The 15821-nt window shown below is 37.2% G+C and overlaps 1 protein-coding gene across 14 annotated transcripts in view; it reads right to left on the bottom strand.

Annotated features, from left to right (window-relative positions):
• Positions 1–15821, bottom strand: part of Cep112 (centrosomal protein 112) — a 576146-nt gene that overhangs the window by 265614 nt on the left and 294711 nt on the right. For all 14 annotated transcript variants that reach the window (XR_003851118.1, XM_029568391.1, XM_029568396.1 and 11 more), the window contains one exon: positions 4409–4591. Coding sequence is in view for 13 of the 14 variants with exons in the window: in XM_029568391.1 (XP_029424251.1) it covers positions 4409–4591 (183 nt within the window). In the remaining variant the exon portion in view is untranslated. The remainder of the gene's footprint in view (positions 1–4408; positions 4592–15821) is intronic.

Below are 15821 nucleotides of genomic sequence, written 5' to 3'. Positions count from 1 at the left end.
TTAAAAAAAAAAAAAAAGAATGACAGTACTAGAATTTGGTAAGCCTATAACTTAAAATATTCATATGATTTATATTGTCTGAAACCATAAACCTCTCAAGGTAGCTTTATCTTCTGATTTGAGAAAAATGGCATTCTCAATAAATTAAACCAAAATTTGGACACAATAATATAAAATAAATTACTTACATTTTGTGAAAATACTAAAAGAATCTAAGGTTTTCCCACCAGATATTTACAAATGTTCAGTATGTAGAGAATATCATCAGTTTCATGTCATAAATCCCATGTCATAAATCGCTCGAAAAAAAGAGTTATAAAAGTTATGGTTTCTTGCCTGAACAGAATCACATGACTCATCATGTTTCCCTTATTGCTGTGGCTTCTGGCAAGCTCTAAAGTGAAGCTCACGTAGAATTGTAGAAGTTTGTTAAGTATAGATGTTCCAATATGACTAAAGCCATCTATGGCTTTATTTTTGCTTATAAATTATATGCTGATTATAAAATGGTGTAGTGTCATTTTTTAAAGTAGTAAGTATATGAAAAAATGAGAGTGGAATGTTTTTGATAAACAAATGTTATCTAAGCCCAAAGACCATGCCCACAGGTGCATCAACAGTACTCAGATCACACACACTGTTAAATTCCTTTAAAGGAAACAGTAATGTTTAATCCTGCATCCTAAGAGACTCAGCTTATAAATGGGAATCTATAGATTGTGCTTATAAATGCAAAAAATGGAAAATAATGTAATGTTAAAATATGCAATGATGAATAGCTTCTTAGAAAAGTTTTTTAAAGTAGAGAAGTCTATAAATTCTACATTTTAGAATCAGCAACAGATGTAAATCAACAAAGTAACATTAAGATGATTGACGTACTTATTGTGTAAAAGTTGTTTAATTACATTCAGAATGACTGCCAATTTAAGAAATCATATGCATTCATTTAGATGCCCATGTCATTCAAAATCCATAGTAGACATATAAATAACAAGCTTACTACACCCCTAGATATTGCTAATAACTGTCTCCAAGGATGCTGTATTTGGTTTACATGGTCCAGAGAGTGGCTCACAGTGGCTGGCCAGTTACCCTGACCCCGTGATCTGTCTATAAGCTCAGACCACATAGATGTTCTAAGATGGTGACACCATCTTTGGAGTAGATCATAAAGGTTCTGTGTAACTGTCTATATTCATACATACTTCTCACTTAGGCCATGTACAAAAGCAAGCAATCGCTAAAAAGTTCAGAGTTCTAAATAGACAACTAACAACCATAGGTCAAGGAAACTGACTGTCCTTTTAATTCAACAGGATAAATTCATTGCGCTATAGTACAAAAGCAGAATAAGAATTATACATAGTACTGCCACACTAATCAAAGCTTTGTATGATGATATTTGTAAACTCTCTTTATATTAAAATGTGATTGGATCAATTAAACTTTCCCCAATTTCAATAAAAATGTATTGGTAAATGAAAACTATTTGACAAGCTCATAAATTTCTACATGTGTTGATTTCTACTAACATGGATATTATTTCTAAAACATTATGACCTTAGACAGATCCAAACTACATTTAATGAGGTTGATAAAATCTGAGGTACATTTTAGCAAATATAATTATCACAACATACTATATCTTGCTGTTGAAAATGTATGACAAAATACAATATCTACATAGAATAATTAGCTAACTGCAACTAACAAAATGAAGGAAATAGTTAGATGTCCTTAGATGCATGACTGGTTGCTATCATTATCTTAGAAATTACTAGGGAAATTACTAGGATAAAAGTCTAACTTGTAATAATTATAAAACATATTCACCAAAAGGGAGTTCCTAGCTGCTATGGCTCTCCTTCAGGTAGGTAACTACATATTAATGATTTTCTTGTCAGCATATAATATACTACATATTTGGAAGGAGCTGGAAATAATTTGGTTTAGAGTCATTACCCTTGTTATCAAGATCTGATGGAAGACAGCTGCAAATAAGGCCATAGCATCCAAAACAGGTGCGGCACTAAATGTTCTTCTGGTTAAGTATTTCAAATAGTCCTTTTTACAAAATGGCTTCCAATGCTAAACTGGACGAGCCAAACGTTAACTGAAAATCAAATCTCTCTGGAACAGAAATATTTCACATTCTAATATCAAAGATATATGTGTTTTTTTCTGCATCAAAGTGTTTTTTTAACAAAATTCTTCTATTTTGAAAAACATTTCCCATTTTGTGTTTTTTTTTAATGTGTGAATGGAATTCAGCACTTAAAAGGTATTATACATTACATTACTTAGGCCACAATCATGAAAAGACCTAGCACAAAAATTTAGGACTTACCTGAAGGAAACTGAGCTAATATCCTCAGTGAATATCCAAAGATAGACACAAATTATTAGCATTTTGGTACACATAAGATTTTTTAATGAAAGTTATTGATAAAAGTTCTTTAAAACTGTATTCTCTAAACACAACTAGGTACAACATATGGAATATTATTTTCATTTTGCTTAATAATGAATTTAGTCCAAGTTTCCATTGCTTACTAGCATTCCCATGACAGCAGTTCCAATTAGTAAAACACTTAAAAGACATAAAAATATGACAAATATCCTAAACCAAAGCATCTAACGAGGTCAGAGAACCCTCATAGTCAATATTTTGATGAGAATAAACAGCCATGTTGCACCAGTTCCGTAGCTTAGTTACACATGATAGTTCTAAAATTTCTCTTTTGTTATGAACAGATGAACCACACCCTAGATGGCAGATACGGCATATGCAAAATCACAAAGATTTCCTCTAAATTTGGCCTCTATTTCTGTCAACTTTTGTACCATAGCACCAGGATAATGGAAGTTAAGCAAACTAATAAATTGTATTGTATCCATTATTTGCTTTTACTATGCAAGCAGATCCTACACTGAGTCAGACCTCATGTACCGCATCATGGGTGGACAATGATATGATTAACATCATGTTTGAAGAACGTAAGTTTGGAAATACTCTTAAGAAATCGTATGCCTGAAAATCAAAAGACTAGTATATATTTTCTAGAGGCCTTAATGAGGTTGAGCACAGAAATACAATGAAAGCTGATAGGAGCCACCTGGCTATTCTGGTACCACACATACTGCAATGACCACCTTTCAGTCAGCAGACGACCACAAAACAACCGAAAAATGCTTGTTCTATAAACGTATATTATTGGCAGAAAATCTGTACTAATTATACTCATCTTGCACTGGTTATTTTCTGGAAATAAAAGACAACCCAAGGTCAAATGAAAAATAACCAAGTCGCATTCTGTACTTGCCACCACCGCTCTCCACTCAAACAATTAACATCTTATTTAATTACCACTATTTTGATGCTTAGATAATTATAAAATTGCCTAAGCACATACCATAACAGAAGATTTATTTTGTTGTTTGGAAATATTATTTTTGGAAGAAAGGATAACTAGGGCAAGTAGCTTATCTGTGGTATGGTTAGTATGCCCAGATTTCAACGGTAAAAGAGGTCTCTAGACCTAGTAGATGATATGGTTTTATTAGAAAAGAAAATTTTCTTTTTATTGTTGTCAATTGCTCTTAAATTTTTCTTTAAGAAAATTTCACAGCAATCTCCTCGAGAGGATGCACTAAAGGCCCTTGATTATATATTCCCTATAGGATTTATTGTACCACAAAGATACATACCCAGTAAGATTTTTTTCATCTGAAATTTATAAAGATAATTTTCCATGCTGACAGCGCACATTTCATCCATAAGTTTGAAGAGTCAAATGCTACCACAGCTGGGGGTTATTCTGCCAAATGGCTTCCAACAGGGACTACAGAGATGGAGGCTAGGAGGCATGTGTGTGTGCATGTAAGGAAAAGCAACAGACCTGATGGGAAATAGCCCTTTGCTGGAGTCATTTTTATCAATTACCATCCAAGGGATCTAATCAAACACAGTCTCATAAAAAGCAACAATAGGAAGGAAAAGCAAATATTAAAGCAGCTGCTGGATTGTCTTCAGAGATTAAAACAAAAAGCAAGGAGTGAGGCTAATGTATTTCTGAGGGATTTTCTAAGGCTGAGGGGAGGGGTAAGGGGCAGACACCTTTAAAAAAATCATGAAAGGAACTGAGACAAGATTATAAAAAAAGGGGCCAAGTTATAGCACGCCATGGGATTTTTAATCTGGCTACCTGTGGTTTCTGTAGTTAAAGCCTTATTCATCCCCCAAACCGGGTGCAGTGGGGGAAGTAAACAAAAAAAAAATCTCATTTATGTGTCAGTTTTGCAAATGATCAAACAGCGTGCATCAATAAGAATAATAAGAAAACATTAAGCGCTGATAACTTTTTAAAAATAGATACCCGTTTTATCAAATATTATTGATAATTACCTGTGCATCTCGTTTCTTGAACTCTTGAATTTGATTTTCATGCTCCATATTGGCAGCGCGAAGCTGTCTCTCCAGGTTTTCAATTTCCCGTTCATGGTCTCGGACTAGGCTATCCTTCTCTGCGTTATGCTGCTGTAATAGGTGCGTCTTCTCCTGTTCATGCTCCAGCTTCAGCTCTACTATCTGATTGGACAATGAGGAGGACAGTTCATCAACAGAACATCCTTGTCGTCATGACAACTCATGTACAGCTTAATTTTTCTCCAATTTGACCAAATTGAAAATTTATTTTTGCGTCATTATTGCCTCATCCTTAAAATACCCTCATTTGGTGGGGAGCATTTTATCCCAAACTCCTAATATTCAAGACGGTAGGGCATTTTCAGGAAATCTTTTTGCAATCTGTTGGCACTAATTCTGAACATTGAAAAAATTTATGTTGAATGCTAGGTATTTCCTCCCCAAGTATTCGAGTATTGCTGATCAGCAATGGTTGTAAATGGTTAATAGTCAGTACGCTTAGCTCTTTGCTTAAATATACACATGTAAAAAGCAGAAATTAAATCAGTTTCCTTTATGATTTTCAAATAAAAGATCTGGTCTAAAAACGCATCTGGATTATTGTATATACAGTTGTCTTTTTAAAGATAAAATGATAAATTTCAAAGCTCTATTATGTCCTTGTCAGCTACGGTGTACCAACATAAACAGATGTTGTGTCCTCCAGAAGGGCACCTGCTGTGCCGCAAGCCTGCGCCATGATTTCATAAAAAGCATTCTATTCTCAAGATCCTTTCCCAGTCCACTCCACACTGGAGACTGTGACCTTGGCCAGTCTTAGCTTCTCCCTGCTAGACTGAATGGCAGCCGGAGACCAAGGGCCTGGTTGCCGCAGCTTTGATACTAATCCTCCCAGACTGTGCACAATGGCACCCTACCTGGCCTGCAAACTATAGCCAGCCAGGCTGTCTTTGAAGCAGGTGATGAATAGGGGACTGCAGGAAGCCAGCTTCCCCAGTGAACTCCAGGCCACACAGCTGCTAAGAACAGTCACTTGGATTTTTCTTCAGTTTTGGTGGATTTCAGGGGGGAAAAACTGCTGTTATTTAGAGTATGTTGTGTTATTTTCAGCGTGAGAATCCATCTTCAAAAAAGCTAACAGTAGGAGCCTGCTCCAAATCGATCTTGTTTTGTGCAATGACTCACCAGACTACCTTATCTTAAAGCTATAGCAGTCATTTCTCCAGGAATGCACACAGCACTAAATCTCAGAAGTTACTTTCTTTTGAAATTTGAGGTTCTCATTCATAATTACAAATTATAAATAAAAACATAAATTTCTTTTATATTAGACTATATATTTAAAATATTTTCTTAACATGACTTGTTTTTTAGGTGGAAAATCAACAAATTTCTAGCCATTCATAAATGTGCTATGTTATTCAGAAGAAAATATGCCAATGCTTGAACATACCCACTTCTCAGAGTCCAACAACCTATAAATAATACAGAAAGAAGTATTTTTGCATCTGAGGCCAAAGATGAATTCTAGTAAATTCGGTTAAAATTTAGTTGTTTTCCCCATATTATTCTACTATTAGCAATAGTATATTTTTTCTCCTAATATATACTAAATACACCAAGTAGTAAAGAAAATGTCTTCTGACTCAAACAAATACATGTATTTTATTCTGTGATTCATGCACTGCAATCTTAATCCCAACAGAAGACAGAAATTAAAAGTTTACCATTATCAGAATACTTTTGAGTCAGCTGAGTGTGCGAATACTGAGTTGGAGTGTCATCAGTTCTCAGTCACTATCATTTCTACTGTCTTAAATTATCAAATACCATAAAACTTTAGTCAAATTACTTAAGCATACAATGTACTGAAGGAAAGTAGGAATCACAGAATGTTCTACTGATATTTTTGAAAGCCTCAAAAAATTTTGGGAGCATAGACATTCCTTAAAAATTGATAGAAAACAAAATATTTGTAAGAAATCGAATGACCTTGTTTTAGAACATAAGAATTACAGATATTTCCCTCCAAAAGTCATAAGAACGAGGTATGTGATCACTAGTAATGATGTCAATTATTTTTTTCCTCTATTTTTTGGGGGGGTCAAACCATTTTAATAAAGGCTTGGGGGTAGGGTGGGGAGGGGTGGGCGATGTCCACGCTATTTGAAGTCCTCGGCAGGGTAGATCTCCCGAACACCTCATAGCTAAAAGCTTTTTTCCTCTATTTTATGACAGTTTCATACATATACAATGTATTGTGATTCTATTCACCCCAATTACCCTCTGGTAACCCCTTTCCTTTCCCTCTAAACCCTGTCTTCTTAGTTCCCCAGTGGTTATACCACTAGCAAAAATGACACCCCCTCCTCTAGCAACTATTTAGAGTCATTAGCTGCTCAGGAAGGGATGGGGCTCATGGCACCTCCTCGAGCCATAACAGAAAGTCTAAGGGCCTGATCTTGTGCAGGTTGCTGTGTGTTCATGGCTGTGTACTAATTCCTCCACAGGCAGGAATATATCCCCGATACTATAAAGCTGGCCAAACCCTATGGCTGGTGAGGGCATGGGCCCCAGGGAGAAACATACTACCGTTCTTTCCCTAAGTGGGCATGCTATCAAACGGTCTTCTAAATGTTTACACCCACAGAGTAGTGTAGCTCTCAGCCTGGGGAAGAGAAAAACCTTTTTTCAGAGGGTAGTGCTTAAAGCAGAGACTTCTATCTGGTCAAAGTGCTTAGGACAAATGACTGAAATACATACAGCCTGAACCCAGACATCTGTATCAACCACACCACACAAAGGCCCAATGGAACACCACAGGCAAGAGGGGAGAAAGAATTTAAGAGCCAGAACATGGGGAAGAATGTCATAAAATGCTGCCATCCAGATATGATATGCTAAATTGCTTAATGATCTAGTAATAATAGGCTTCCATGGTACATTCTAACCTGAGTGAACTGAAGTGCTCTTACAACCTGACCAATGATCCCAAACTTGTTCAAATATGTTTATTCACTGTGAAAAAAGAAAAACAGTAAAAAATGAAATAGTTGATGGATCAACTCTAAAAATAGATATTCATAAGTTATTAGTTCAATATTTTTCCAGGGCCCTCCCAGTGGTTCTTTTTAATGAATAAATCTCAAGGTTACTGAATCCTTATAAAGTGAAAGATCTGAGTTTGTCTGCCCACTCCCACAATGGATGGCTCACTTCTAAGTTACAAGCTTCTTCTGCCCTCAGCCTCGCTTTCCTCCCTGTAAACATCCTCTGGCACGTGTGTGTCTTCCCTAGATAAATGGTAGAGTCCATTGGAAAAGCCCAAATGTTCTGGGGATATCTTGATAATTGTATCTGTAACTACAAAGGCCATCACTGGGGTGGAGCTGTGTTAAAAATCAAAGCTTCACTGGTTCCTGGCCCCTTGCACAAAAGTGAATGTTGAGAGAGTGATCCTTCAGACTTTCTACATGTTCCTTCACTTGTTATTACAGCTCACAGGTAACTATAAAGTAGTGTACCTTTCTTACCTTGGACTCCTAGAAGTTTTAGGTTGAGCAACAATAATATCTAATAGAGTTAATTAAGACTGGGGTATTATATTATTGAAAATGCAGAATATGTAAAGTCAGACAACATCCACACAGTTGAATACGGAGTGATCAGTGAGCTTTTAAGTCAAGAAAGGTAGGAGCTTTCAGGCCCTCACATATGCTAAAGGGGAGTAGGATGTGCCATTACAAAGACTGGCTAAAGAAGTACCCATGAGACAGCCTGGAGGATTTAAAGATCCCTAATCCAAAAGCATTGCATTGTGAGCCAGGTAATGACATCTGGTGTGTGCTTACTCTATACATCATATTAAAGCAAATTTGTGTAACTTTCACAGTCAGTGAAAATGATTAGCCTTCATGTGCACACCTTTGGTAGTATCTGATAATCTTGTGAGATGCTGAACTTGATGGCTTGGTAACTGGTGTTGAGGAGAAGAAATAGCCTTATTACTTATAAACTGCAAGATCTATACATATGGAATTGCCATTTTTTGAAGCTACACAGGACAGCAGTATTCCACTCACTCTTCTAGTCCCTAACACATTTTCAACTTTAAGTGCAAGACTGAAGCTTCAAGTTCTGGTGTTCCTGAAAGCATAGCCCTCCATCACATTTGCAGTTATGATAATGTCCTCATTGCAACTGTTCCCATGTTAGAATGTTTTCATGTTAGGAGTTTTCTCCAGAAAACTGGATCCTTTCTCCACACCCAGAATTTGTGGAACCAGTAATAGTGCAAAGCACTAATTTAGTAGTAAAAACGACTCTTATTCTTGACTAAGAATAGGAAGAATGAGAGATAAAATTGCAGATCAACTTCTTAACCCTGGGAGGTCAGGAGGTTACAACTATAAAGTAAAAGAAGTGATGGGGACAGATAAGCTAATAAAGGAGAGGAATATTCATGTCTTTCTGGAAATGGGCAGAGATCTTCTAGGCCTTTGACAGTCTCCAACATTATCAATCATATTGGCTCTTTTTGTCTCTTTTGGGTTTATTCCAGGTGTAGCTATGGCAACTGTCAACTCATTTAGCATGCAGATAGAATTGTAATGAAATTAGATATTGCCTGGCAGTCACTCTGACAGCCATCTTGGATCTAACCAGTTTCCCAGTCCACCTGAAAAGGAACTTCTGGCCTATAGACAGCTATTCTCAAAGATGAACAAGATTAGATCGGTGTTACCTACACACTGCCCAGAGTAACAGAAATGCTCAAGGGCAGGAACATATGCCAGGCCTCAAGAAGAACCCAAAAGAAAATGATAGGTTTCCAATTCTCTGGGAATCTTGGAACCTAAACTTTAAATTCATGTGACTGTCTTACAGTGAAAATATGGTCTGAACAAATTTTAATAATCATATGAACAAACAGACAAACAGGATAGAAAAAAGTCATTCCTCCTCAAAACACACAAAACATGGAAAATTCTTTCAGTACACTTCAATGTCAAGAACTCCAAAATCAGAAACACAAATGGTGGATGTAATAGAATGAAACATAATCCACTGAAAAGGAGACATTATGGCACAAAAATCTAAATAAAATAACCTCAACAGTCACCAAATTATATAACCTATGTCCTACAAGCATTGCTGTAAAACTGGGTTAAGGCCATAGCAACTACGGAAGAGGCTTCCTTATTCTCTAGCTAGGAAGAAAGAAGGGAAAGAGGAGAAAGAAGAGAGTCTACAGCTAGCAGTCCACAGGGGAGGTCTGTCTCAAAACCCAATAACCGAATAGAAATAGGAAAGCTTAAAATCCTGAAGGAAGTCTAGAGGCCACATAGTACAAGCTAATCACTCTCCTAAAATGGCATGGCACTTGATAATTCTGCTGATACTGGAATGGTTTTGGCAACAGGACAAGTATACAGCAAGGCAAACTGTGTTCCATACCGAACATGCCAAGTGCTAAACTTCTGGGTAAAGAGAGTTGGGGGGTAGGTGGCTCAGTGAGTAAAGGCCCTTGCTGCCAAGCTCAACAAGCGGAGTTCGATCCCAGAACCCACATGGCTGAAGGACAGAATTGGTTCCTGAAAGTTGTCCTCTGACCTCCACATCCCCTTCCCTTTATGAAATAAGCAAATGTTAAAAAAAGAAAACTTTAAGATAATACAAGGAACCAAGATTAAAAGCAAAAACAGAACAAGAGAACATTCGTTGACAACAGAGAAACAAGAGAGAAAAATTGTGCCATCTTGACTAAAAAAAAGAGAAATCCAAAGTCAAGGAAAGAAAGAAGGTCCTACATCAGTTGGTGAGATGCCCTCTTTGTCTTCACACTCCAAAAGCAACATACTGAGGAGCTTTCTAAAACCCCAATTTTAGAGAGAAATAGACTAAAGGTGTACCTTTCACATGTCCCTCTTCTTCCTAGATGAGAGATAAGGAGGTGAATTGTATGGAGTAAATGTGACTTCTAGGAAGAGGTGAATTAAACTGGGAAATTAAAATATGGCAATGAGAGATAGCTCAGTGGTTAAGAACACTGGTTGTTCTTGCAGAAGACCAGGGTTCGAATCCCAGCACCCACATGGAAGCTAACAACTGTCCATAACTCCAGTCCCAAGGAATCCAACAGCCTCTTCTGACCTCCAAGGGCATTGCACAACATGGGTGCACGTACCTACACGCAGGCAAGACACGCATACACGTAAAATGAATAAAAAAATTAAAAAAAAAATCCAGTCTCAACCTCAGGCCTCTAAATACATGAACACAAACACCTACACACACATGTGCCTACATGTGTACATGTGAACACATGTATGCATATATGTATGTGCTCCTGATACACAAATGCAGAAAATATAGAAATAAAGAAAACTTTTAGGTTCCTTATCTTGGTATTTTAAGTTTGATAATGAGAAACCTTCTTGGTTTGAGTACTAAGTGATTTCCCCTTCATCTTATGTCAGGGATGCATCATAATATAGTAAATAACCCTTCAGACAGTTTGAACATACTTCAAATCCTTGCAGTAAAACTGTTTGGCAAGCATGTAGCCAACATCATTAACAAAGAATAAATAGAAACACTCTCAAGAAAAAGCTGCCAGCAGAGCTCCAGACGATGCTTATATTCTTACACTATTATGTATCTTGTTTTCTGGATCTCTGTGAGTTCAAGACCAGCCTGGTCTACATAGTGAGCTCCAGGACAGTTGGGGCTACAGGGAGACCCTGTCTCAAAAAGACAAAAAGAAAATTGGACACATTACAGGAAAAGAACAGGAGTACATGAAAGAGCTCAGAACAAGACGGAGCGATAGAACTACAGACCTAAAGAAATCCACTATAAAGACGGAGCAATAGAACGACTACAGACCTAAAGAAACCCACTACAAAGCTACTTTACACTAGAAACAGTAATCAGTGACACCAACAAAAGGCTTGAGAAAAATCATGGTTAAGGCCAGGAATGACAAAGATAAAAGAAAGTAGAATTTTTTTTTAAAGAAAAAAATGTATATAATAAACAGGTTGGTATTTGAAAACCTAGCTAAAATAAATAAAGAAGAAAATGAAAATATCAAAACTGCAGACTGTACCAGGGAAAATTAATTAAACTGAGAAAAAGAATGGCTCAAGAACAGCACTAAATTCAAACACAAAAGAACTCAGACCCAAACCACTCTTGAGAAAAGAACAATTGACGATAAAATTCAAGCAGCTAAGAAATAGCTAGAAAAGCTGAAAGCAGTATTCAGTGCCAAGAGACCATGGGAAGACACACACGGCCTGGGAGAAAGAAAGGATGACCAAAGAGCATCACGCCTGGTCTACCCATCTTTACAAACTGAGATTTTCAGCCTTTACAAAAACAGTGATTTTCAAGCACAAACAAGCAAATACAACTATGAGCTCTTCTTAAAAGCTACTTAATGGGAAACTGTGTGGTCAACAGATCCAAAGAACATGGCTATGAAATTGTGCTAAAAGTTCTGGTGGTGAACACCTAACTGATTTAAGTAAACTAAAATCTTAACTAAGAATTGTCATTATAGAAAAATACAAATGTTACAGACCTCAACAATGTACAAACATGACAAAACAGAACGATGGGAATAGGAAAGAAGTGCAGGTGATTTTAATTTTTATAGTATGGAGTAACTAATGTCTTCAAAAATTTAAAACAATGTACCTTTAACATATTTTAATCAAGGTTCCTTAACACTCTAAGATGGTATCTTATGCACTGGAGAGATGGCTCAGTAGTTAAGAGAACTGACTGCTCTTGCAGAGAACCCAGGTTCGATTCCCAGGACCCACAAGGCGGCTACAAACCATCCTTAACTCCAGTTCCAGGGGAATCCAAAGCCCTCTTCTGACCTCCACAGCATTGCACAATATGGGTACACTAACATACATGTAGGCAATACACTCATACACATAAAATGAAAATAATAATTTTTTTAAAAAAGAAGGCATCTTATATGTGAAGAAATAGTTTTATAAACTTCAGAAAAATTTTAGGTTCTTTTATTTCTTCATCTCATTTTACATAACATTAAATCTAATATTTTAATGAAACTAGTAAGTATGGCCTTGGTCTTGTTCTTAAAATTTGTTTTGTCTCTAAACTATCTGTCCTTGTATTTATCACTTTCTTGGGAATTCATGTAGTAACACCTGACATGAACAACAGTCATTTCTGCAGGCTTTGAATGCAGTTAGTTCCCACGTCATATGATAACAGCTCCCTTTGGAGGAATATTTACATATTGTGCTGCTGCAAGAGTCTCTAACAAAGGACATAGTCTCCCTACAAAGGAATGGGTTCTGCATCTGTGAACTGACTTGGGTATGGAAAATGGATGACTTGGGTATGAAAATTTCTGAAGTAGAATACCAAAGTAGGGTCACCAACCCTGGAGTTTTCCTTCATGTTGTATGAGTCAACAGCACTCTCATTGGCTCTCTGTCTATCTTACCACTGGAATGTGACGAGCTGTCCATTATCACCATTGATTCCTGCAGGGAAACACACCTTAGCTGCCAATCTAGCCTGACTGCCATGAAGAAATCACTTTTGCCTTACATCAGACATTGAGTGCCCCACACAATGCATGCCACTTCGGACCCTTTACCATGCTGCTCAAAGTAGGAAGCCCATAGAAACCTTTCCTGCTGTTGGCCACTGGAACACAGCAGAAGCTACCGCAGAACTAGCTGCTTAGTGGTACCAGAATACCCACCACCAATGAGCCCCTCAGCACTCTAGTGAAGGCATAGGCCCTCTCCTGGAATGAGTTTTCTGATCTGTGGTGACAAAAATGTCCTGGTGGTTTTTTTTTTTCATTTACTAATACTTTTGACTCTTCCCTGATGGTATGCCACAGAGTTCTGGTACCTCCATCTTGGATCAGTGTGACTGGAAAGGTGGTGAAGCTCATACCAAAGAAAACAGGAAACTGTTGCAAATATCTACATTTAAATTTTTTAGTAACATTTATTTAATGTGTGTGCATATACACATACCAGAGGATGACTACAGGGGTTTGTTCTCTCCTTCTACCATATGGGTCCTGGAGCTTTAGTAGTCAGGCAAAATTGATTGATCACCAGATTAGTAGTTAAGGAATATAGTGCTTTAAAATTATTAGTCAGGAAAAAACATGGATTTTTCTATGGGGCTTTCCAGGAAACATTTAAACACCATCCCACATCCCATTTGACAGCTCTCCTATGGAAAACTTATTTCTTGGTTGTGAAATTTAGTATTACTCTGATGCACTTGTACAAGACATGGCATAAAGATCTATACTATAAAACAGATACACTCTATCCTGATATTTTCCATTACAGAGACATAGACTTATCATATGGTTATGCTTCTAAGCAATTTGTACTTGTAAAATACCACTAAGAAATTTGAGTACTAAATTCTCTAGAGCTCCAGAAATCTAGCTCTAGTAGGACAAAGTCCAACATAACAGCACACTTTCACTAGACAGATCTTATATCTTTACAAAACAGTGCAGGAAAGTGTTTTATCATTGTATGATACAAACTGTGCTGTTCAATTATATAAGAAATAAAGTCTTCCTTAAAGTAAACATTAGGACATATACAACCTACTCTATGTCTTTGGTCATAGTAAAAATACACTATAGTAAAAAAAATACTATAGAGAACTTGTGATCAACATCTTAATAAAAATAGGTACAAAAAATAGTTTAAAAATAGTTAGAGAGATAGCTTAGTTGGCAAAGTACTTGCCTTGCAAGCAGGAAGACCAAAGTTCAATCCCCAGGACCCACATAAGAAAGCTGTGCATGGACGCATGCTTATAATCCCAGCTCTGGAGAGGTAGAGGCAGGTGTATCTCTGGGGCTTGCTGGATAGTTGGACTAGCCAAATCGGCAAGCTACAGGCCCATGAAAGACCATGTAGAACAATTACTAAGACCAGACAGATGGCTCTCCAGAAACAATGTGTGATGTTGATTTTTGGTTTCCATAAACACTCGTGCCCATTCACCTACACAAAAAATGCACCTACATGAACAAACAGACAGACACAAAAGAATTAGTAAAAAGTAGCTGGTGTATCAAGAGCAGAAATACAATGAGTCACCTCTGGGTGGCCATTTGGCTCTGGGATTCAATGTTTCATACAAGGAAAAAGAACTATCCATGAAATCTCTTGTATCATCAGTTCAGCTTAGCTATGAAAACTCTATTTAAAAGTTTAATATTGCTGTGATAACTGATACAGCAAATGATATAAGGGCCTACCAGCACATTCCCTTCTCTCCAGCTAACCATCAATACAGAAGACAAGTGCCTCCTGCAAGTTCTGAAAGCTCAAGATGCTCTGAGATGCATCTTGAGATGGAACAAGACAGTGATTACCAAAATGAAAAGGCAGAGAGTTAGCTCTCTCATTTAACACTTCACAGTTCTTTTTCAGTGCTGAGGACTGATCCCAGGGCATCACACATGCAAGGCAAATGAAAAGTGCTCTGCCACCGAGCCACACGCTCATGCCTCATGTAACACTTCAAAATACTTACAGGCCTGGAGGTAAAGATTGGTAAAAATTCCCTGAGCTGTTAAAGCTTTCTGAAAAATTAGGTACTGTTTCCTCTGTTTGTACAGAATTTCTCAGTGGAAATTCAGGAAGGATTCAGATAGCTAAATGTTCTTCTTTTTTGGTTCAGTGATAGTCAACGCAAGTCAGAAGAATTGGGAAAATTACTTAAGAATTCCCCTTAATAGATGGAGCTCAAATTTGAGGTGAGGGAACATGTCTTAACCATGTATTTTTGTTCATTTTACGTCTGTTTTTCTAAGGTACATTTAACTATAGATAAAGTGTATATTTTTCTTAACCTAGTGCATCACTGCTATTGAAAGAATATGAAATACGATCATCATCTAAGTTTGTTAGCCATTATGGAAAACTGGCCAGTTTATACTCTTCCTTCACCTGCAATGCTCCATAACTATCATTTCAAATGGAAGAAGGTGGTATCCAGGAATAATCAAAAAGTAAAATTAGGGCTAGATGTGTAGTTTAATTGGTAACATGCTTGCTGTGCAAGCATGAGGACCTTAGTCCTATGCTTAGAACACATCTAAACAAAAAGCTAGGTGTGGTGGCACCTAATTGTATCCCAGTGCTGGGGATGTAAGGGCAGAAACAGGTGACTCCCTCAAGTTAGGTCAAGCAGCCTGGACTAATTGATGAGCTGAAAGACCCTAGATTACAGGGATAGACAATGCTCCTAAGGAACAACACCTGAGATTGACTCTGGCCTACATATGCATGCACTCACATGTTAACTAGCACCCTCACACACATGCCTACATAAACACACACACACA

Source organism: Nannospalax galili, unplaced genomic scaffold (assembly GCF_000622305.1).
Source record: "Nannospalax galili isolate Female #2095 unplaced genomic scaffold, S.galili_v1.0 scaffold781, whole genome shotgun sequence".
In the NCBI taxonomy this organism is placed as follows: domain Eukaryota; kingdom Metazoa; phylum Chordata; class Mammalia; order Rodentia; family Spalacidae; genus Nannospalax; species Nannospalax galili.
This window is presented reverse-complemented; position numbering and strand designations above follow the sequence as displayed.